The sequence below is a fragment of the Oncorhynchus mykiss genome, chromosome 31 (assembly GCF_013265735.2).
Source record: "Oncorhynchus mykiss isolate Arlee chromosome 31, USDA_OmykA_1.1, whole genome shotgun sequence".
In the NCBI taxonomy this organism is placed as follows: domain Eukaryota; kingdom Metazoa; phylum Chordata; class Actinopteri; order Salmoniformes; family Salmonidae; genus Oncorhynchus; species Oncorhynchus mykiss.
The window spans coordinates 28,765,366-28,789,804 of record NC_050571.1 but is presented as its reverse complement, the minus strand read 5'-3'; the positions used below and the strand labels follow the sequence as shown (position 1 = coordinate 28,789,804).

The window sequence follows — 24,439 nt, the reverse complement described above, 5'->3', positions numbered from 1 at the left end:
TGAATACCATTTTTATGTCTCTGCGCGCATTTTGTAGGATGTTTCTATCTTGCATTTGCGCAATTGCTAACTAGCATGAGATGGTGTGTTGTAAGAGTCCCTTTTAGGCCGATGTGATGAGGTTTTGAAGTTCATCTAGTGGATGATTCCTTATCTGCACCAACTTGGATTAGATTATTTATTTTTCCTCTGTTTCATACATTCAAGAGCTGTATAATGGCCTACCTTAATCTAATTTCACACCCTCTCATTGTGTTTTGTTATTCCCCTGAGGGAAGGATGGATGCTAGTCACTAGCTCATGAGACACCACTACTTAACCATTCACCCCAAATGTGTAATCTAATACTAAGCACCCCTCAGTTTCTAAAGAGGCAGTGGGTTAGCTCATTTGTGTATTAGACCTATCTTGAGTCTTATGAAGGTAGGTATCAGATAGTCATAAGGCCATTAAAACTTTTCACTTAACCTAGGATTCCCACTCTGTGAAGCGTGATGAAAGTAAACTGATGTCCACTTCCTATGGGATTATCAGCAGACTTTGACCGAGTCATTCATCTGTGACGACCTGAGTGAAATATATTGATGCTGTTCCATTGAAGACTATGGTATTGATGCAGCTTTGTTTGTTTGTCGTGTTGGTTTTGTCCTCCCGTTGACTTTTGCTATCTACTCTGTAAAGGCCAATGGCTAAAGATATACATCAATGCCAGTCCGTTTGGGAGTGGAAGAGTGTTGAATTTACAGATCCATTGTCTGTTGTTTTGAGGTTTCTCTTCTCCAGTCAGAACCACACTGATATGGGCTAATGTAAAGAGCTGTAGCATAGTCCTCTTCTGTAGTCCACTTCCTGATTTGGAGTTTCCACTCACTGATAACCTGCCTTTGGTTTTATTGTGTTCATATCCGGATGAGTTTTCTCCCGCAGATTCTCGTCCTCTGTATATGAGCTTTCCTGTACTATGCACTCAACAAACAGCATGGCAGATAGCAGTGAACACTGAGCACCATCAGGGTCTTGTAAATAGGGCCATTGTCACCACTCCCCATTGGATAATGCTTTAGTGTTGCCATACAGTCTCACGTTAAGGAGAAGCAGAGGTGCTGTGGGGAGTAGGGTTCATGGTTCCCTTCTGTTGCACTAAAGTTGTTTGTATGTGACATAAAGGCATTTAGACAGGACATGTTTTTTGTTGACGTTGTTATCCGCTGTCTCAGACTCAGAAATTTAAGCATGATGGCTACTTTACTATCCCATACACTCATGGGGCTTTGCTAGCCTATAGCACTGAACTGCAGAGACAATGTTGCTGTTTTAATGCCAATTTCATCAAATTCTGCACATTTTGCCATCGGGAGGAGAATATTTGACTTATTTTTTAAATTCTAGTTTCCTGTAATTCTACACGTTTGTCATGTGGCTGAGAGTGAATTCTGTATTTAAACAAAGTAACTGCAATTATACACATTTTACCATGGCTTATGCCTTGTTCATATGTTATCTGAGGGACTCAAACATTATAACAAAGTCAATGGCGGGCCTATGCCATGACATTGTTTTAAATTTCAGGTTCTTCCTGGGATGTTTGTATAGAAAAGCCCAGCACTGTTAGTGTCGTGACCAAAGCGCATCTGACCCAGTGTGTCACAGAGCCCTGTGTACAGCTGCCTGGCTGACCATTGACGAGGGGGTGGCTAGAGGCTGACTAGATTGATTGTTCTGTAGTGTTAAATCATCTGGATCTCTCTAGAACATGCATTCCTATGGAGGATAAACAAGGCACAGTGTAAACTGCTTGCTCAGCAGCTCCTTATTCCAAAATCATTTTCATTTCATTAGATGTCTTTTTTTAAATTTATTTTTATTGATCATGCTAGACCGTGTGACTCTCTCTCTCTCTGTGTGTGTGTGTGTGCTTACAGCTGCAGCTGCGCAGGCACAGGCAGAGGAGCGGCGCAGCCTAGCAGGGAACAGCCCAGGGCCAGCAGCAGCAGCTAACACGCCATCCCCAGCAGCAGTAGCAGCAGCTAACACGCCATCCCCAGCAGCAGCAGCAAAGTCTCCCCGACCAGGTAACAAAAAAGCCCCTGCCTTCTGCATCTGTATAAACCCACACTGTCACACACACGAAAATAGAGTACACACATGTATATATTATGCGTAGGCATACATACCACCAGAATGAGTCCTATGTCACCCTAAGCCTCTGCCGTATTTCAAGGAGGCCTAGCTAATGTTATGTTTTTATCATGCGCTAACATGATCTTAACCTCAGTAGTCATAAATTAGGCCTACCTGCTATAATTCATTGCAGAGTAGCCTAATCAGTCCCTCTGTGATTCCACGATCACTGTTTTATTTTTGTGCAAAATCAATAATTCCCTGGAAATGAGGGCTTGGAAATTTGACCGATCTTCGCACTTTTTCCATGTTACAGTAATACGACTCAAAGTGCATTAATGTGAGGTAGGCACATGATGGACACATCTGCCTGTTAGGTCATTCACTCAGCGACACTGCAGCTCATTATAATCCACCAACGATGCTCCACCCATGTTCACACTTTCTCCACCGCGTGTGAAGGTGAGTGTGTTCCCACTTACCTGTGTGTCTGTGTGCATGCAGTCATTGATGGTGCTGCACTAAGGATAGACGAGCGTCTTCGAGTGGCGAAAGAGAGACGAGAGGAGGCCGATAGGCAGCAAGGTAAGAGCTCAGTCTGAATGGTGGTTCAGAATCCAACAGAACATTCTCGTAGCGGTCTCAGGAAACCTGTACACCATCCTCTTTAATGGGCCCAGTCTCGGACCCTGACCGTTTCAGCCCTATTCAAATCATTGGATTAGCAACATACACAAGTACATACATTGCAAGTCCTCAGAGGCATTTCCTGTTAAGACAGGAAATGCCTTCTTTAGAGTGTAAAGGGACCTTACTGGGAGATTTAATGAGGTGACCTCTGGGCTGGTCACAAAGTAAACGAACCAATGTGTTTTCCCTCTGTTTTTTCATCACACCCTTTCACACTGACACACACTTGCACCCTCACAACCCCGCCCCATCTTTAGCTACGAAGGAAACTCAGATCCTGGAGCGGGAGCGTAAGGCCAAGATGCAGGTGGAGCGTCAGATGGAAGAGCGCCAGAAGAAGCTGGACGAGCAGCGTAGGAAGGAGGAGCAGAGACGCTCAGCCGTGGAGGGGAAGAGGAAGCTAAAACAGGAGGAGGAGAAGGTACAGGCCCCTGGGGTCATCCTCAACACCAGGGCGCACTACAGATACAGCTGGTATTATTGGGATATATTCTAGTTAACTGGTGTGTGCAGTGCTGGGCATGGAACCTTTTGGTCCACCAGCTACTGTGGCAGGTAGATGAGAAAAATAATTGATTTCTGCTACAATTACTGCTGCATTTATTTTGGTGATAAATGTTCTCATAATTTACTTAATTCTTATTTATTTGCTAATGGGAGTGAAATGCTTGCACTGCGGGTCCCAGACCACCTGCCAACGTGGCTGGAATAGACATCTTACCCGCCGATGTCAACACCGACCCGTATTTGGCATGTGTTAATTTTAGCCCCTGAGATGCAGTGGTTTGGGAATGATACAAATGTGTCTGAACCAGGCTATGCAGATGTACAAGTAAGCAAGAAGAATGTATTTCAATTGGTACTGGTGAACTTAACTCATCATAATTGGCAGAGTTAATGCTATGTCTCGGTTAGAGCATGGGTGAAGAACTTCAGTGAAGTCTGCATACTTTGGTACGTGTTATGAATGAAACCATATCCTGTTTTAGCTTCTTTTCATGGGCGTCTGCTGCAGGAAGCTCAGACACTCAGAGTTCTTATTCCAGACACTTTGTTATTAGTAGCCTGCTGCTTTTCACCACTACAGCGGCCCCAGAACAATTTAGTGATGGTCGTGACATCTGAAAGATTTTAGAATTTACAAGATATTTTAGGGATATGTGTTTTTGTTTCAAACAGAACAGACTATTTGGCTTGATCTCTCATATGACGTTATCTGACATCTTGTTTGTCTCTCAAAATGATCTCCCTCACTTACCCCCTCTCCCATCACTATGGTCATGTTATAGTGAACTGTTATTGTCAGCTAGTCAGACAGAAAATGGCATTTCACCTTGAGTTACCGACTCGAATCATTCTGGGACATATGTTCGTGTTGTTATTTTTGTCCCATTATCTGTTTGACATTGTTTATTTTGGTTTGGGAGACCAAGATTATTTCTGAATGACTGCATTCTACCAATGTGCCCATCTCTCTCCATATCTCTCAATCTCCCCCCCTCTCTCTCTCTTTCTCCTCTCCTTTCCCCCCCTCTCATATCTCTCGCTCGCTACCCCCCCCCCCTCTTGCTATCCCCGCCTTTCTCTCAATATTCCGCTCCTCTCTTTCGCTCTCTCGCTCCCCCGTCACTCTCTTTCGCTCCCCCGTCACTCTCTTTCGCTCTCTCGCTCCCCCGTCACTCTCTTTCGCTCTCTCGCTCCCCCGTCACTCTCTTTCGCTCTCTCGCTCCCCCGTCACTCTCTTTCGCTCTCTCGCTCCCCCGTCACTCTCTTTCGCTCTCTCGCTCCCCCGTCACTCTCTTTCGCTCTCTCGCTCCCCCGTCACTCTCTTTCGCTCTCTCGCTCCCCCGTCACTCTCTTTCGCTCTCTCGCTCCCCCGTCACTCTCTTTCGCTCTCTCGCTCCCCCGTCACTCTCTTTCGCTCTCTCGCTCCCCCGTCACTCTCTTTCGCTCTCTCGCTCCCCCGTCACTCTCTTTCGCTCTCTCGCTCCCCCGTCACTCTCTTTCGCTCTCTCGCTCCCCCGTCACTCTCTTTCGCTCTCTCGCTCCCCTGTCACTCTCTTTCGCTCTCTCGCTCCCCCGTCACTCTCTTTCGCTCTCTCGCTCCCCCGTCACTCTCTTTCGCTCTCTCGCTCCCCCGTCACTCTCTTTCGCTCTCTCGCTCCCCCGTCACTCTCTTTCGCTCTCTCGCTCCCCCGTCACTCTCTTTCGCTCTCTCGCTCCCCCGTCACTCTCTTTCGCTCTCTCGCTCCCCCGTCACTCTCTTTCGCTCTCTCGCTCCCCCGTCACTCTCTTTCGCTCTCTCGCTCCCCCGTCACTCTCTTTCGCTCTTTCGCTCCCCCGTCTCTCTCTCTGTGTGTTTGTGCTGCAGGAGCACTATGAGGCGGTGATGCGGCGGACCCTGGAGCGCAGCCAGAGAGTGGAGCAGAAGCAGAAGAGGTGGTCCTGGGGGGGGCTTTCAGAGTCAGACAACCGACCTGGTAAGGAACCCTCCATCATACCATTCCAACTGCTCTCTATACCATCTAGATAGGACTACAAAGTGTATAGGACTCCACCTGTGTGTGTGTGTGTAAGAAGTTTCTGTTTCTGCTTGTCTGACAGCGGGACGCTGAATGACACAAGTCGGTTAAACTTGCTGATGCATCCTCACATTGACTGGCTCGTTATTGGTTCTCTGTCAGCTGGAGTTATGTTGATTGGCTCTGTTTCTCAATGTTTTCTGTTTTTATTTGAAGTCTTGACTGCCTTTAGTTAATGAAGCATACTATTAATGTGCAGTGACACAGCTGCCTCACTATATCACAAAAAAGTTTAGTGTTTATTTCAGGCAAGGCATTTATTGTACATCTAGGGGCAGTTTCCCAAGAATAGATTACACCTAGTTCTGGATTTAAAAACATGATAGAAGATAGTCTCCATTTGACAGTGCTTTTCAGTCCAATTGTGCTTAATCTGTGTCAGGGAATCCAACCCATACTGTATAAAACCAATGTACTTATTAGTATAGGTCCAGAATATGTACGTTATCAGTCTATTTATTTGACATTTCTGTGGTCCATCCAAGTCTTATGATGTGAGCCTGTTTCCCAGCAGTGTTGTGGGCTCTGATGGTCAGAGGTGAATCTATTGATGTTTGTCAGCCAGCCCTGTTCCTCTTCCACTCTGTCCATGTGAGGAGAGGGGGGGTGGTGTTGTCTTCTCCCCTCTCCCTGCTGAGACCCTTTCTCACCCACAGGAGACCCTGACGCAGGCGCCTCCTCTCCAGTAGCTATAGTTATCTCCCCCGCGTCTCCAGAAAAGCCCCCCAGGACACAAGGTGCTGGTTGATACCTGTACTATACCTACAGTACAGTAGCATGGACTGGCACTGTTATGTTATCCACTAGCCCTTTTCTTAGTCACTCACTGCCTCACTAATATCTTCCTGTTCTCCCAGGGATGGGTTAATGTTGCTTGTATGCACAGATCTAGGATCAGCTTACCCTCCCCCAATCCTAAAATGAACCGTCAGGAGAGAATGCAAGGCTGACCTTAGATCAACATGTAAGGGGAACTTCACTGTTGCTTCTGTCCCACATGCCTTGGGCTCGCTGAATGGAAATGCAGCCTGTGGGCGTCCCCACCTTCTTTCACTCTCACTCACACTTTAGCACTTCCAGGTCAGCTGTCACATGGAGGCACTGAGCTCTCTGAGCAGCACTACTGTTGACTGTTTCACGCATGTGCCAACTAATGTCCATGTTCTCTTGATTGTTCACCTGTGGTGTCTATTCAGTTGATATTTTCTGGATTTTCAATTCTTTCCACTAACTGCTGTGCCTGGCTAAGAATTGTTATGGCTTTGGTCTGGCCCTTGATGTTCATGTATGCCTCACTTTTATATCCATGGCTGATCAAAAACTCATGCTCTCTTGTCTCTCTGCAGCAGACATATAGGCTGCATTTAAACAGGCAGCCCAATTCTGATATTTTTTCCACTAATTGGTCTTTTGACCGATCACATCAGATCTTTTTCAGAGCTGTTCTGATTGGTCAAAAGGCCAATTAGTGAAGAAAAAACCCTGAATTGGGCTGTCTGTGTAAACGTAGCCATAGTAACCAATATGTTTTGGAACATCAAATTACAGTATCTAATCACAATACATCTAGAATCGTGAAAGTCACAATACATTTCTGCACCAAACTATCGTGATAATATCGTACTGTGAGGTCCCTGGCAATTCCCATCCCTATTGATCAATGTTTGGTTTAAACATTGCCCCGCCAGTGAGGTATACCATAGACATGAGACTAAATGAGTGTTGAATATTAGCTGCCGGCAGGGCATTCGGAAACTGCAAGAACCCTGCCCCTATCTCCCTCTTTCCTCTCCCCCATGCCCAGTCTCCTAGTGGTCCTCCTGTATAACTCCCTCATCCCTCCCTGTCTGTCTGTCCCTGCCTCCCCTTAGCTGACAAGCGCTCTACCTCCACCATGAACCTGAAACAGCCGGCCGATTCTGGCATCAACAAGCGCCTGTCCTCCTCCGCCACGCTCATCAAATCACCTGACAAAAGTAAGTCCCTACCCACCCTCATGTCCAGCCACTGTCACAGTTGTTGTCAACCTTGTTGACCCTCTTCTTCCTATGTCCAGGAACTGAGTGACAAGCCGATCAGAGGAGCATTAAGAGACTGGTAAACAAATGCTGTGGCTCGCGGTCTCTGAACTCAACCAATGACAAACCCAGCATGAACTTGTGATTCCATTGCATCCATTTAGTGCTCCCTTCCACTTTTTAGTGCACTTTGTGACACAGGGAAGTGTCTCAGAATCATAAGGAGGGGTGCCAAAGGATCCGTAATCTGTTTATGATCTACCTTCTCTCTCTCTCTCCTCTCCTCTTCAGTAGTCATTGTACTGTACCTTCCTTTCTTATCCTAATGCAGTTCATCCTGATTTGATTCACAAGGAATTGCACTGTTTCTGTCCTTTGAGAAGAATCATCATTCTGGGTCCAATCTAGGCTTGGGCAGTATGGCGCATATACCATATACCGGGGTATTTTGAAATACCCGTGGTATGATTTTCAATACTGTCCCTATTTATTATTTTAATGTATTTTATTTATTTTTATTCACAAATCAATTGAGTCAGTCACATGGTATGCTTGTTTACAAAGAGCACGTGGAGCCAACTGACATTTCCTAACGTGACGCCCACTGTTGAGCAGCACAAGAGGTGATCAAGTTGCACTTGAAATTCAATCCTATTGTTTTCCAGCTAAATATCTTAAATTATAGTTATAACTCTCAAAGTGCCAAATAATTTTCTCCAGTTCAGGGCTCCAGCTATGCATTTGGTTTGCTAACTTGCTAGGTGGCTAACTTGCAAAGCCAAACTTTTGGGATACAGCAGGGACAATCAATCCCATCCTCGATCAATTGTGAGTAGCCTTTTGAGAGTTTATTTTTGGGCTGGTTGGTCTTTCCTAGCATTTACTTTGTTCTCTTGCGCTTCTTAGCATTTAGCTACCGTCCGCTATGGCAATTTGTTCTAATCAATATAAACAGTACCAGTCAAAAGTGTGGACACCTACTCATTCAAGGTTTTTCTTTATTTTTACTATTTTCTACATTGTAGAATAATAGTGAAGACATCAAAACTGAAATAATACATATGGAATCATGTACAGTCAGAAGTTTACATACACCTTAGCAAAATACATGTAAACTCAGTTTTTCACAATTCCTGACATTTAATCCTAGTAAAAATTCCCAGTCTTAGGTCAGTTAGGATCACCACTTTATTTTAAGAATTTGAAATGTCAGAATAATAGTAGAGAGAATGATTTATTTCAGCTTTTATTTCTTTCATCACATTCCCAGTGGGTCAGAATTTTACATACACTCAATTAGTACTTGGTAGCATTGTCTTAAAATGGTTTAACTTGGGTCAAATGTTTCAGGTAGCCTTCCACAAGCTTCCCACAATAAGCTGGGTGAATTTTGGCCAATTTCTCCTGACAGAGCTGGTATAACTGAGTCAGGGTTGTAAAGGCCTCCTTGCTTGCACACGCGTTTTCAGTTCTGCCCACAAATGTTCTATAGCAGGGGTGTCAAAGTCAAATGGACGGAGGGCCAAATAAAAAAATCAGCTACAAGACGAGGGCCGGACTGTTCGAATGTTCATTGAAAAATTTTTAAATGACGCATATAGTCTAGTGAACCTAATTGAACCTACTGAAAACCTAACAAATATATTACAATATGATCAGATAAATAAAGCAATATTTTCTTATGGCTCTGTCAGTAATCTTTAATTTTCAACAGACACAAAAGACAAATTTCCTTTATATAAATATCCCCATAACATGAACATTAAATGAAAGAAACCGGTATTCAAGGCACCATCAGTAGACTATATTTTCTATTTTAGCAAAAGTGGGCTAAATTTACTTCAAAGAAAAAACAATAATAGCAATTTTCTATCATCCACTCAACTGAAATATTTTTAAAATATAATTGGATTGAAATACAAAAAAATAAAGTGCAAAAATCTATTAATCAAAAACAACACTTTGTTTAAGGAGAAGTAACATGCAGTGAAAACAAATATTACATTTTAACTTTTAAACTTGAACTGAGTAAAAACTCTAAATATGTGATTGCACAGTAATGTTCACTTGTTTGAGGTTGAGGGTGATACTTGGTGGTGTCCCATCTTTTCCACAAGTTCATCAATGTTCGGGGTAAGGCTCTGAGCTGAAGAAATCCTCAGAATTGAGTGGAGGTGTTCAGCAGTAAGTCGACTTCTGTGTGATGTTTTGTTCAGGTTCATCAAAGAAAACAGTTGTTCACACAGGTATGTGCTGCCAAACATAGACAACGTTTGAGCAGCCTGGATGCGCAGCTGGGGCATTGTGCCGGGGAGGAAACGGGCGAACTCCGCAGCACCCACTGCCGCATATTTTGCCCTCAGTGCATCATTGCATTGGAGGTCAATCAACTCCATTTGGAGGTTTGGTGGTGAGCTTTCCACGTCAACAGCAAATGGGTTACCGAGCAGTTCCAACCTGCTTTTTTGTGCTTCAAAGTCAGCAAATCGGCGTCGAAAGTCAGCGGCAAGCATACCTATTTTATCAGCCAACTGTGTGCTCGGGAACGCACTGGTAGAGAGCTTCTCTTTCATGGTCTGGCAGCTGGGAAAGTGGCTCAAATTTTCTTTCCGCATCTGCGTCTCCCACAGAGTCAGTTTGGTTTTAAATGCCTTCACTGTACTGTACATATCAGAGATGACACGATCCCGACCCTGCAGCTGCAAGTTTATTGCATTCAGATGACTCGTAATGTCACACAGAAAAGCCATTTCACACAGAAACATTTCGTCTCGGAGTTGTGTTGTGTCTTTCCCTTTGCTGTCCAAGAACAGACAAATCTCCTCACGAAGCTCGAAACATCTTTGAAGCACCTTTCCCTGGCTTAGCCATCGCACCTCTGTGTGATAAGGCAAATCACCATGCTCCGTTTCTAACTCCGTCAGAAATGCCTTGAACTGGCGGTGATTCAAACCTTTGGCTCTGATAAAGTTAACTGTGCGCGTGATGATGCTCATTACATGCTCCATTTTCAAGGCTTTACCGCACAACGCTTCCTGGTGTATGATACAATGATAAGCTGTCAGCTCACCTGTCGCGTTTTCCTCTTGCATCTTTTCCCGTATCTTCGCCACCAGTCCGCTCCTGTGTCCACACATCGCAGGTGCTCCGTCGGTTGTCAAACCCACGAGTTTTTCCCAAGGCAGCTCCATCTCATTTACACATCTTGACACCTCTTCATACAAATCATGCCCCGTAGTTGTGCCATGCATAGGACGTAAAGCCAAAAACTCCTCTGTCACGCTTAGGTTGGAGTCCACTCCGCGGATGAAAATTGACAACTGGGCAATGTCAGAAATGTCGGTGCTCTCATCCACAGCCAAGGAATATGCAATAAAATCTTTTCCCTTTTTCACAAGCTGCTCTTTTAGATTGATGGACAACTGGTCTACTCTCTCGGCAATGGTGTTTCTGCTCAGACTCACATTTAAAAAGAGTTGCCTTTTTTCTGGGCAAACTTCGTCACAAACTTTAATCATGCAGTTTTTGATGAAATCCCCCTCCGTAAATGGCCGGGCTGATTTAGCGATCTCTTCTGCCAAAATAAAACTGGCCTTGACAGCAGCCTGGCCTTGTGATTTGGCTTTTTTGAACAGAGCCTGTCGAGATTTGAGGCCTCGTTTTAATTCCTCTGCCTTTTGTAGCCTTTGTTCCATGTCCATATTCTTGTTTTTGTCCGCGTGTTTCGTTTCATAATGTCGTCTCAGATTATACTCTTTCAGTACCGCCACACTTTCTCCACACAGAAGACACACAGGTTTTCCAGCTACCTTCGTGAACATATACTCCGACTCCCACCTTGTTTGAAACCCCCGGTTCTCAGTATCCACCTTCCGTTTTGCCATTTTTGATGGGTATCTGAAAGTTAATTTTACTGTGATGCTGACGACTGCTGTGCCAATAAATATTGAAATGAAGCAGCCTACTGCTCGGTGCGTCACCTTTGCATTGTGGGAAATGTAGTATTGGTGCGTGTAAAAGATCTGCGGGCTGCCGGCTTGCTGCGGGCCGGTTCTAATAATAAATCAAGATCATCCCAGGGGCCGTAAAAAACCTTCTTGCGGGCCGGATGTGGCCCGCGGGCCTTGACTCTGACATATGTGTTCTATAGGATTGAGGTCATGGCTATATGATGGCCACTCCAATACCTTGACTTTGTTGTCCTTAAGCCATTTTGCCACAACTTTGGAAGTATGCTTGGGGTCATTGTCCATTTGGAAGACCCATTTGCAACCAAGCTTTAACTTCCTGACTGATGTCTTGAGATGTTGCTTCAATATATCCACATAATTTTCTCCCTCATGCCATCTATTTTGTGAAGTGCCACCTAGTCCCTCCTGCAGCAAAGCACCCCCACAACATGATGCTGCCACCCCCATGTTTCACGGTTGGGATGATGTTCTTCAGCTTACAAGCTTCCCTTTTTTTCCTCCAAACATAACGATGGTCATTATAGACAAACAGTTCTATTTTTGTTTCATCAGACCAGAGGACATTTCTCCAAAAAGTATTATCTTTGTCCCCATGTGCAGTTGCAAACCGTAGTCTGGCTTTTTATGGCAGTTTTGGAGCAGTGGCTTCTTCCTTGCTGAGCGGCCTTTCAGGTTATGTCGATATTTGTACAGATGGACGTGGTACCTTCAGTCGTTTGGAAATTGCCCCCAAGGATGAACCAGACTTGTGGAGGTTTCCAATTTATTTTCTGAGGTCTTGGCTGATTTCTTTTGATTTTCCCATGATGTCAAGCAAAGAGGCACTGACTTTGAAGGTGGGCCTTGAAATACATCCACAGGTACATCTCCAATTGACTCAAATGATGTCAATTAGCCTATCAGAAGCTTCTAAATTCGTGACATTGTTTTCTGGAGTTTTCCAAGCTGGTTAAAGGCACAGTCAACTTAGTGTATGTAAACTTCTGACCCACTGGAATTGTGATACAGTAAGTTATAATTGAAATAATCTGTCTGTAAACAGTTGTTGGCAAAATTACTTGTCATGCACAAAGTAGATGTCCTAACCGACTTGCCAAAACTATAGTTTGTTAACAAGAAATTTGTGGAATGGTTGAAAAACGAGTTTTAATGACTTCAACCTAAGTGTATGTAAACTTCCGACTTCAACTCTAAAGAGAGAGCTGTGTCACAGCTTCACCGTTTCACCGTGGGTGTCTCCTCGTTGTCTCTCAGGTGCTCGTGTGAGGAGTTCGTCACTGAACCGGTTGCCTAGAAACAACAAAGTCGACCTAGACACTCAGCCCACTAAGGAAGGCATAAAAAAGCTTCATGTGGAACAGACAGGTGCATATTAAGCCCCCCCCAGTACACCACTATCCTCACCCAACTCAGCCATCCTCTTCATGCTCCACACTCCATTTGATAGGTCTGAGCAACCATTGCCTGATGTGGCTCTGAAGCTTTTGACAACGCCCTCCTTCTGCACAGGAAACAAGCGCCTATAGAGATGAACATAATTGATCTGGAGAGTACTACGTGTCTAGACATTTTTTGCTTGTTAGAGAAACAAATGTTTTCTTTAAGCCTGAATAGTTGGCAGATGCAGGCTAACGTCATACAGTACCGTGGTGCTAGACATCATGTATCCCTCTATCGAGAGATAGCAAGTAATCAGATTATGATCATAGTGTCATTTAGCCACACAGTCAACTAACGTAGAGTTCAAGGCATATTGATTTATACTGTAATGAGAGAACAAAATGACTCTTAATGAAATCCATGTGTTTCGAGAGGCCCTTTCAGGGGAAATTGCTCCTGCCCCCTCTGTCCTTGATAGGCTGTAACCCCACTCTCCTGTCTGTAGGCCCCTCCCTGAAGAAGAGAAGCTCCTCCCTGACACGAGCTGGGGGGGGCAGAACGCCGACCCCCTCCAAGCTCGATAAGGGGACGTCAGACGACCAAGGTGGCTAGCATGAACCAAGTTTATATTTTCTTGTCCTTGTCTGCATTACTCGGGCCTCCTCCTTTTGTAATAACAAGCACGCATCTCCTCCACATTTGTCTGCTCATTCACTTACCTCTTATTCAGCTCCTAGTACTAATTTGTATGCGCAAGCTATGGAGGTTTAGGCAGTTCAGGCTACTGTTGGTGCAGTGATTGTAAAATGCAGCAAGCTAGTGATTTAAAACTTCCAAACTGGCCTTCGTCCCTTTCCTCCACTCTTTCCTCCTCTCTCTATAGGTGTGCTCTTTTCCAGCCAACACTACACCCTCGACTGCCCCAAACTCCTGTGCCTTTGTCTATCCCTGGTCTTTACCAAGGGTTCTCTGGTACCTCGTGTCACTAACCCACCCAGCTCTTTCTCTTACAGATCTCTCCTGTATTGTTGCTCGCCTGCTGTGTTTAACGCCCAGCTAATCTTGTCTTAACCTCTCCCCTTCACCCTTCTCTCTCTCTCCCTCTCTCTCATTCCTTTGAGCTGCTAAGCACCAGGAATGGCTCCTAACTAACACAATGTTTTGTTTGTTGGTCACGTTGTGTTTGTTGTTTTGCCTGCAGATGACGTTTGTAAGCATTGGATTTGACACATGGTCTCGTGCACCGCGCTGTGTCTCGGTGCCATCCCACTGTAGCTCCTAGGGTTTAGAGAGCACTGACATGGCCTCTGTCTGTGTTAACCATGTCCCACTGTATCCAACATACTGTATGTCAATGTGTTAACCATATCCCACTGCATCCAACATACTGTATGTCAATGTGTTAACCATATCCCACTGTATCCAACATACTGTGTCTGTTACTGTATGTCAATGTGTTAACCATGTCCCACTGTATCCAACATACTGTATGTCAATGTGTTAACCATATCCCACTGTATCCAACATACTGTATCTGTTACTGTATGTCAATGTGTTAACCATGTCCCACTGTATCCAACATACTGTATGTCAATGTGTTAACCATATCCCACTGCATCCAACATACTGTATGTCAATGTGTTAACCATGTCCCACTGTATCCAACATACTGTATGTCAATGTGTTAACCATGTCCCACTGTATCCAACATACTGTATGTCAATGTGTTAACCATGTCCCACTGTATCCAACATACTGTATGTCAATGTGTTAACCATATCCCACTGTATCCAACATACTGTATGTCAATGTGTTAACCATGTCCCACTGTATCCAACATTCCCATATGTCAATATGTTAACCATATCCCACTGTATCCAACATACTGTATGTCAATGTGTTAACCATGTCCCACTGTATCCAACATTCCCATATGTCAATATGTTAACCATGTCCCACTGTATCCAACATACTGTATGTCAATGTGTTAACCATGTCCCACTGTATCCAACATACTGTATGTCAATGTGTTAACCATATCCCACTGCATCCAATATACTGTATGTCAATGTGTTAACCATATCCCACTGTATCCAACATACTGTATGTCAATGTGTTAACCATGTCCCACTGTATCCAACATACTGTATGTCAATGTGTTAACCATGTCCCACTGTATCCAACATACTGTATGTCAATGTGTTAACCATGTCCCACTGTATCCAACATACTGTATGTCAATGTGTTAACCATGTCCCACTGTATCCAACATACTGTATGTCAATGTGTTAACCATGTCCCACTGTATCCAACATACTGTATGTCAATGTGTTAACCATGTCCCACTGTATCCAACATACTGTATGTCAATGTGTTAACCATGTCCCACTGTATCCAACATACTGTATGTCTGTTACTGTATGTCAATGTGTTAACCATGTCCCACTGCATCCAACATACTGTATGTCTGTTACTGTATATCAATGTGTTAACCATGTCCCACTGTATCCAACATACTGTATGTCAATGTGTTAACCATGTCCCACTGTATCCAACATACTGTATGTCAATGTGTTAACCATGTCCCACTGTATCCAACATACTGTATGTCTGTTACTGTATGTCAATGTGTTAACCATGTCCCACTGTATCCAACATACTGTATGTCAATGTGTTAACCATGTCCCACTGTATCCAACATACTGTATGTCAATGTGTTAACCATGTCCCACTGTATCCAACATACTGTATGTCTGTTACTGTATATCAATGTGTTAACCATGCCCCACTGCATCCAACATACTGTATGTCTTGTAGTAGTTGTTCAAAGTGACTGTATTTAGAGTATTCTCATTTACAGGGCAAATAGTTTCTCAGTGATATGAGACGCCATGAACTGTTTAAACATCCTTTAGCCTTTTTTGTTTATCAACTCAAACTTTGAATCTCCCATACTGAGAGGAATCCCACAACGAGCCATCCATGTCTGTCCTTAACCTGGATCCTTTCACTAACCAGACAGGGAAAACTCTCCCATCCCCAACCGTTCCTAACCACGTTCCCTGGCCGACCCTGACCCCCAATCAGTCTGGAGCTTCACAGCTGGATCTGAAGAAGTTTAAGGGTCTGGCTCCATGCTGTAAGAGGCTGGCCCACTCTACGTCTAACATGAGTGTCTGCAACAGATGTCCCCTCTCTGTCAGGGAGCCTGAAGGAGGCCTTGACGCAAATCCCTTTATCCAAAGTGCCAAACAGGAATATAGAGCAACGGCCGATTTACTTTAACGTTTCTGTTGTTTATCGACCTTTGTTACTGGGATACTGGTCTTCCATAGGAACCAAGGGGGAACTGTAATCCTTCATTTCGTGAGATCAAGAGCTCCTGCTAATATGTACGCCACTGTCTATTCACATACAGTGCGTTCTGGAACTATTCAGACCCCTTGACTTATTCCATATTTTGTTAAGTTACAACCTTATTCAAAAATTGATTGGAGCAAAAATAGAATGTTTGTTTCATTCTGTTTCTACTTTTTAAAATGTTATTTTGCACAAGTGCAATATTTAGATGTGTGTGTGGTCACACGCGTTCTATTATAAAGGCTGTCATGACTGACTGCAATATTAGTGTATTGTTTTTTTTCTCAAGACTTGAGTGTCATTTGCAGTCAAGTCTAGGAAAAAAATAACATTGGATTGCTTTTAATTTTTTTTTAGCTGTGAGTTAGGTTCACATTAACCACTTATTTTACACAAAGAGACTGCTCATGTAGATCATATTCTTTGTTGATTAGTTAGTTAAAGCCTGCATTTCTCCCTAGCAGGGTTTTTTTTTAATGTTTCGGTGCAAAAAAAAAAACTCACCTTTTTGGGGCCCTCGCCAGTTTGCATCCCTGAGGAAGAGTCTTGGTGGTTCCAAACTTCTTCCATTTAAGAATTCTGGAGGCCACTGTGTTCTTGGGGACCTTCAATGTTGTTTTTTAGTACCCTTCCCCAGATCTGTGTCTCGACACAATCCTGTCTCGGAGCACTACGGACAATTCCTTCAATCTCATGGCTTGGTTTTTGCTCTGACATGAACTGTCAACTGTGGGACCTTAGACAGGTGTATGTGCCTTTCCAAATCATGTCCAATCAATTGAATGTACCACAAGTCGACTCCAACCAAGTTGTAGAAACATCGCAAGGATGATCAATGGAAACAGGATGCACCTGAGCTCATTTTTCTCTCATAGCAAAGGGTCTGGATACTTATTTCTGTTTTTATTTTTATATATTTGCACACACAAAAATCTACAAACCTGTTTTTGCTTTGTCATTATGGGGTATTGCGTGTAGATTCATTAGGAAATAGTTTTATTTAAGCCATTTAGAATAAGGATGTAACAACAAAATGTGGAAAAAGTCCAGGGGTCTGAATACTTTACAAATGCGTAGTGGGCAGGGCCTAGAGTTACCATCTTGGTTTGTCAATTTCAACGTAAGACTTTAAGTTCTTGTTCTTTCCAATACAAAACACTACTATAGTCTGTTTCTTATGTGGATTCTCTCCTGTGACTGGTGGAAATCATATGGTGACCCCCAAATCCTGCCCCCTTCTTTGTGTTGACCCCCCCCCCCCCCCCCCCCCCCCCCCCCCCCCCTCGCCTCCTTCTTTTCTTCTTGTTTTGGCTTCACCATTTTTGGGGGGGGGTTGCCTTGTTCCGGCCGTGTAGCTCGCAAGCCCCTGGTGAGCCCCATGGATGGAGGGTTCCTCAGTCGCCTTCTCATCCCCACCCAGGCCTCAATAGCTAGGAGCAAGAGCGCCGCAGCCCTGTCCGAAGGAGGCGAAGTCCCAGGTAACCCCCACAGAGGAGACCCCCTGTAGAGAGTGAGGACCCAGCAATGCACAGGGACCCACCCCACTGCTGTCCTCCAATATATCATTAGATACAGTATAAGATAATTCCACCTCAATCCACACCCCTGCCCCCATTACATCACCAGTTAATAGCTATAAAACACCCACCCAAGGTCCCTACTATGCCCCTAGCTGTATAGACATATATCTCTCTAGCCCAGAGCCTTACTATGTCCCTAGCTGTATAGACACATATCTCTATAGCCCAGGTCCCTACTATGTCCCTAGCTGTATAAACTATATCTCTAGCCCAGGTCCCTGCTACTGGCTAGGCAAATCCTTTGAAGAAAACTGACCCTTTTCTGGTTTATTTTTTTTGTGGTGGCAGTCCAGCGGTGTCTAAAGGCTGTAGTCCAGCGGTGTCTAAAGGCTGTAGTGTATAAAGGCTGTAGTCCAGCGGTGTCTAAAGGCTGCAGTGTCTAAAGGCTGCAGTCCAGCGGTGTCTAAAGGCTGTAGTCCAGCGTTGTCTAAAGGCTGTAGTCCAGCGTTGTCTAAAGGCTGTAGTCCAGCGTTGTCTAAAGGCTGTAGTCCAGCGTTGTCTAAAGGCTGTAGTCCAGCGTTGTCTAAAGGCTGTAGTCCAGCGTTGTCTAAAGGCTGTAGTCCAGCGTTGTCTAAAGGCTGTAGTCCAGCGTTGTCTAAAGGCTGTAGTCCAGCGTTGTCTAAAGGCTGCAGTCCAGCGGTGTCTAAAGGCTGCAGTCCAGCGGTGTCTAAAGGCTGCAGTCCAGCAGTGTCTAAAGGCTGTAGTGTCTAAAGGCTGCAGTCCAGCGGTGTCTAAAGGCTGCAGTCCAGCAGTGTCTAAAGGCTGCAGTCCAGCGGTGTCTAAAGGCTGCAGTCCAGCGTTGTCTAAAGGCTGCAGTCCAGCGGTGTCTAAAGGCTGCAGTCCAGCGGTGTCTAAAGGCTGCAGTCCAGCGGTGTCTAAAGGCTGCAGTCCAGCGGTGTCTAAAGGCTGCAGTCCAGCGGTGTCTAAAGGCTGCAGTCCAGCGGTGTCTAAAGGCTGCAGTCCAGCGGTGTCTAAAGGCTGTAGTCCAGCGTTGTCTAAAGGCTGCAGTCCAGCAGTGTCTAAAGGCTGTAGTGTCTAAAGGCTGCAGTCCAGCAGTGTCTAAAGGCTGTAGTGTCTAAAGGCTGTAGTGTCTAAAGGCTGTAGTGTCTAAAGGCTGTAGTGTCTAAAGGCTGTAGTGTCTAAAGGCTGTAGTGTCTAAAGGCTGTAGTGTCTAAAGGCTGCAGTCCAGCGGTGTCTAAAGGCTGTAGTGTCTAAAGGCTGTAGTGTCTAAAGGCTGTAGTGTCTAAAGGCTGTAGTGTCTAAAGGCTGCAGTCCAGCGGTGTCTAAAGGCTGTAGTGTCTAAAGGCTGCAGTCCAGCGGTGTCTAAAGGCTGCAGTCCAGCGGTGTCTAAAGGCTGCAGTCCAGCAGTGTCTAAAGGCTGCAGTCCAGCGGTGTCTAAAGGCTGTAGTGTCTAAAGGCTGTAGTGTCTAAAGGCTGCAGTCCAGCGTTGTCTAAAGGCTGCAGTCCAGCGGTGTCTAAAGGCTGCAGTCCAGCAGTGTCTAAAGGCTGTAGTGTCTAAAGGCTGCAGTCCAGCGTTGTCTAAAGGCTGCAGTCCAGCGTTGTCTAAAGGCTGCAGTCCAGCGTTGTCTAAAGGCTGCAGTCCAGCGTTGTCTAAAGGCTGCAGTCCAGCGTTGTCTAAAGGCTGCAGTCCAGCGTTGTCTAAAGGCTGCAGTCCAGCGTTGTCTAAAGGCTGCAGTCCAGCGTTGTCTAAAGGCTGCAGTCCAGCGGTGTCTAAAGGCTGTAGTGTCTAAAGGCTGCAGTCCAGCGGTGTCTAAAGGCTGTAGTCCAGCGGTGTCTAAAGGCTGTAGTGTCTAAAGGCTGTAGTCCAGCGGTGTCTAAAGGCTGTAGTCCAGCGGTGTCTAAAGGCTGTAGTGTCTAAAGGCTGCAGTCCAGCGGTGTCTTTAGGCTGTAGTGTCTAAAGGCTGCAGTCCAGCGGTGTCTAAAGGCTGCAGTCCAGCGGTGTCTAAAGGCTGCAGTCCAGCGGTGTCTAAAGGCTGCAGTCCAGCGGTGTCTAAAGGCTGTAGTGTCTAAAGGCTGCAGTCCAGCGGTGTCTAAAGGCTGCAGTCCAGCGGTGTCTAAAGGCTGTAGTGTCTAAAGGCTGCAGTCCAGCGGTGTCTAAAGGCTGTAGTGTCTAAAGGCTGTAGTGTCTAAAGGCTGTAGTGTCTAAAGGCTGTAGTGTCTAAAGGCTGCAGTGTCTAAAGGCTGCAGTGTCTAAAGGCTGCAGTGTCTAAAGGCTGCAGTGTCTAAAGGCTGCAGTGTCTAAAGGCTGCAGTGTCTAAAGGCTGCAGTGTCTAAAGGCTGCAGTGTCTAAAGGCTGCAGTGTCTAAAGGCTGCAGTGTCTAAAGGCTGCAGTCCTGCGGTGTCTAAAGGCTGCAGTCCAGCGGTGTCTAAAGGCTGCAGTCCAGCGGTGTCTAAAGGCTGCAGTCCAGCGGTGTCTAAAGGCTGCAGTCCAGCGGTGTCTAAAGGCTGCAGTCCAGCGGTGTCTAAAGGCTGTAGTCCAGCGGTGTCTAAAGGCTGTAGTCCAGCGGTGTCTAAAGGCTGTAGTGTCTAAAGGCTGCAGTCCAGCGGTGTCTTTAGGCTGTAGTGTCTAAAGGCTGCAGTCCAGCGGTGTCTAAAGGCTGCAGTCCAGCGGTGTCTAAAGGCTGCAGTCCAGCGGTGTCTAAAGGCTGTAGTGTCTAAAGGATGCAGTCCAGCGTTGTCTAAAGGCTGTAGTCCAGCGGTGTCTAAAGGCTGCAGTCCAGCGGTGTCTAAAGGCTGCAGTCCAGCGGTGTCTAAAGGCTGCAGTCCAGCGTTGTCTAAAGGCTGCAGTCCAGCGTTGTCTAAAGGCTGCAGTCCAGCGTTGTCTAAAGGCTGCAGTCCAGCGTTGTCTAAAGGCTGCAGTCCAGCGTTGTCTAAAGGCTGCAGTCCAGCGTTGTCTAAATGCTGTAGTGTCTAAAGGCTGTAGTGTCTAAAGGCTGTAGTGTCTAAAGGCTGCAGTCCAGCGGTGTCTAAAGGCTGTAGTGTCTAAAGGCTGCAGTCCAGCGGTGTCTAAAGGCTGTAGTGTCTAAAGGCTGCAGTCCAGCGGTGTCTAAAGGCTGTAGTGTCTAAAGGCTGTAGTGTCTAAAGGCTGTAGTGTCTAAAGGCTGCAGTCCAGCGGTGTCTAAAGGCTGTAGTGTCTAAAGGCTGTAGTGTGTAAAGGCTGTAGTGTGTAAAGGCTGTAGTATGTAAAGGCTGTAGTATGTAAAGGCTGTAGTATGTAAAGGCTGTAGTGTCTAAAGGCTGCAGTGTCTAAAGGCTGCAGTGTCTAAAGGCTGCAGTGTCTAAAGGCTGCAGTGTCTAAAGGCTGCAGTGTCTAAAGGCTGCAGTGTCTAAAGGCTGCAGTGTCTAAAGGCTGCAGTGTCTAAAGGCTGCAGTGTCTAAAGGCTGCAGTGTCTAAAGGCTGCAGTGTCTAAAGGCTGCAGTGTCTAAAGGCTGCAGTGTCTAAAGGCTGTAGTGTCTAAAGGCTGCAGTCCAGCGGTGTCTAAAGGCTGCGGTGTCTATATCACTGTTGATGGGGCTTGCTTGCTCAGTGGTTCATGTCTTGAACAGAATGTGCTATCCAGTAAAAGTACACTTGAGATCACAAAGTTGTGCATACATATGTAGATGGGCGCCACACATACAGGTGCAGGATCTGCTCACATGCACTCACAGCTCAGACACAATTGGCTGGGGTGTGTGTAGAGTCTTGTCTGGGAGCTGCACTAAGCTACTTTCTTGTGGGCCCAGTGCAGCCCGCAGCTGGTTGCCTAAGCGATTGAGTGTTTGTGCTGGTAACTGGTCAATGAACCCTGGGAGCTGGAGACTTGCTAGACGGTATTAAGAACTAGAGTCTCAAACCACAGACCAGCAGCTTACACTGATTCTGTATGAAAGACTTACTCATTAGCACCCTTCTAGAGGGGCTAGCTACTGGAATACGCAGGGTTGTGGCTGACGTACATCATTCTCTGTGAAGGATTTGTCCTATTCAACTTTTGGGTTTTTGATTTGGATTCGATTCAAGCTGGATATAATATTGTGTGTGGCATTGGCATACTAGACTAAGCCCCTAAAACTCTGTCTTTTAAAAAACAGCAAATGCTAGAAAGCCTGAAATGACCAGATGAAACAAAGAATATGATTGATATCATAAAAACTCCCTAATGGGAGTTTTTGCAAGGGACCTCATGATACCATATTATCACAACACTTAGGTGCCGATACGATATACACTATATTGTGATTTTCACGATTCTATATGTATTGTGATTCGATATTCCTAACATTTTGCTCACCATATGTCTGCTGCAGATTCAAGCGAGCCATGAGAAAACGAGTTTTGATCAGTCATGGAAATAAAAGTGATGAAAACAATTTGGCTCAAAAAAAAATATATATACTGGAGTTTTGGTGCAGGTCCAGCCATTAGAGCAAAATTATTGTGACATTGTCAAAAACAATATTGCTATATATCTCTCGCTCTCTCTAAATGTATACCCCGAAATGTAACTACCAATTTCTTTCCCACCCATCACCATGAATGAATACTAGAAATGAATGCACTCCTCCAGCGTGCTTGAGTGTTGCTATTGGATAGTGATGGTTTAGGGTGTTTATAGACTACTGTGTGTGTGTGAGCGCTGCCAGCGTTTTCTGCTTTGATGTGGTGATTTTGTGACAGTGGTGGGTTGTATGTGCGCTGTGTTCAGTGTCTGCTGTGGCGATGTGCTCATTGCCGTGTTGTCGATGTGTTTTGCTATGAGCAGCACCGGAGCTTTGGCACCAATCAGGGGATGCCAGTCTGTCTGTCCTTGCCTCTCTCTGCCTCTCTCTGGCTCCACCCTCCAGCCCTTCCACTTCCAGTTTATCCCCGATGCTTCAACAACCAACTGCGTGCTACCATAATCTAACAATAGGTTGTTTTGTGCTCTTATCCCCCAAACCATTGTCTTCCTCTCTTTCTACTCTCTTTCTCTCCATCGCTCTCTTCCCCCCCCCCATGCCTCTGCTTTGCTCACCCAACTCGGCTGCTTCTACCCGTGCTCCCATTGGCTGGTTTCCCTGCGCTACGATGACTGTGTCTTTTACCAGAGTGTCACCTGTGTCCTCGTTCAGCCTCGCCCAGCCCCCTGCACCTGATGCAGCGAGGACCCGTGCGCAGCCGCAGCATCGACCGGCAGAAGAGCACCACCCTGCCCACCTCGGCCTCGGCAGACCAACTGAACCCCTCACTGGTGAGACGTCATGAATCTAGAAGACATAGAATTAGCATTAATAGAATGGACCAATGGAAGACACCGAATTAGTGGAGTGGTGCAAACGTAGAGCACTTAGAACTAATGTGTTCATGTGCATGATGACAACCTGTTAACTTCTTGGTGCACCCATCCCGTTAGCGGGATCATTTTCATCAACATTTGCTGAATTTTATTTTTTATTTTCATGAATTCGCAATATAGCAAAACACAGCTTAGCTTGATGTTAATCCACCTGGCGTGTCAGATTTCAAAAAAGCTTTTCGGCGAAAGCTATCCAAGCGTTTGTGTTAGGACATCTCTCTCAGCAGACTAAACATTACAAACAGCTAGCAACAAAGTAGATTGTTCACGAAAGTCAGAAAAGCAATAAAATGAATCTCTTACCTTTGATATTCGGATGTTTGCACTCACGAGACTTCCAGTTACACAATAAATGTTCCTTTTGTTCCATAAAGATTATTTTTAAATCCAAAAACCTCTTGGTTTGGTTGGAGCGTTATGTTCAGAAATCCACAGGCTCGAGCGGTCACAACGGGGCAGACAAATTCCAAATAGTATCCGTAAAGTTCGTAGAAACATGTCAGTTTTTTTTAATAATCAACCCTGAGGTTGTTTTTACAATAAATAATCGATAATATTTCTCTCAATAGGGGTGAGAGAGAAAATGTCTGCTGCAAAACACCGCTGGCACCCAGCCTTCCACTGACGCGATGTGATCTTTTTCGCTCATTTTTCAGAATAAAAGCCTGAAACTATGTCTAAAGACTGTTCACGCCATGTGGAAACCATAGGAAAAGGAATCTGGTTGATATCCCTATAAATGGAGGGAAGGCATGTAATGGAACAGAGGTTTCAGGAAAAACAGCACTTCCTCGTTAGATTTCCCTCAGGTTTTCGCCTGCAATATCAGTTCTGTTATACTCACAGACAATATTTTGACAGTTTTGGAAGCTTTAGAGTGTTTTCTATTCTAATCTGACAATTATATGCATATTCTAGTTTCTGGGCCTGAGAAATAGGCAGTTTAATTTGGGTACGTTTTTCATTCAAACATCAAAATATTGCCCCCTACACTTGAGGTTAATGGGGTGTGATTAGGTTTCAATTGTAGCGACTTGGCAGTCGGCTATGCATGCATAGTTTTTGTGTTCTTAGCAAGTACAGTCCCCTCCCAGGTCATCAAAAATAAATGAAGGAGACAGTGGAAATGTAGATCATGTAAAGGTGTGTGGGTTGTCTTTCCCAGAAGCCCTTTAGACACCAGGATTTAGTTACAGGAACATGGTGATAACACTCTCGCCAAACCTGCAATGATGTTGGACAAAATAACCCCAGTATACAAATGTCACTCAGTTATATGCATACATCCTCTATAATTTGCCAGTCAAAGCAGCCCTGTGGGTTATCCATCCATAATACTAAGCTGTTTGCTCAGAATCCCACTGCTCTCTCACAACTCAGACAAGTCTGAATTAAATT

The 24,439-nt window shown here is 45.1% G+C and overlaps 1 protein-coding gene across 16 annotated transcripts in view; it reads left to right on the top strand.

Moving 5' to 3' along the window:
• The window catches only part of LOC110504938 (MAP7 domain-containing protein 1), a 55,141-nt gene that overhangs the window by 13,645 nt on the left and 17,057 nt on the right, over positions 1–24,439 (top strand). The window contains exons 2-11 of one of the 16 annotated variants that reach the window (XM_021583820.2): positions 1,923–2,072; positions 2,626–2,706; positions 3,069–3,232; positions 5,183–5,291; positions 6,050–6,130; positions 7,265–7,369; positions 12,637–12,747; positions 13,268–13,366; positions 17,478–17,600; positions 22,818–22,936. In XM_021583820.2, coding sequence (XP_021439495.2) covers positions 1,923–2,072; positions 2,626–2,706; positions 3,069–3,232; positions 5,183–5,291; positions 6,050–6,130; positions 7,265–7,369; positions 12,637–12,747; positions 13,268–13,366; positions 17,478–17,600; positions 22,818–22,936 — 1,142 coding nt within the window. Of the gene's footprint in view, positions 1–1,922; positions 2,073–2,625; positions 2,707–3,068; positions 3,233–5,182; positions 5,292–6,049; positions 6,131–7,264; positions 7,370–12,636; positions 12,748–13,267; positions 13,367–17,477; positions 17,601–22,793; positions 22,937–24,439 lie in introns of all 16 variants that reach the window. The other 15 variants (XM_021583819.2, XM_021583821.2, XM_021583824.2 and 12 more) reach the window with 15 other exon arrangements.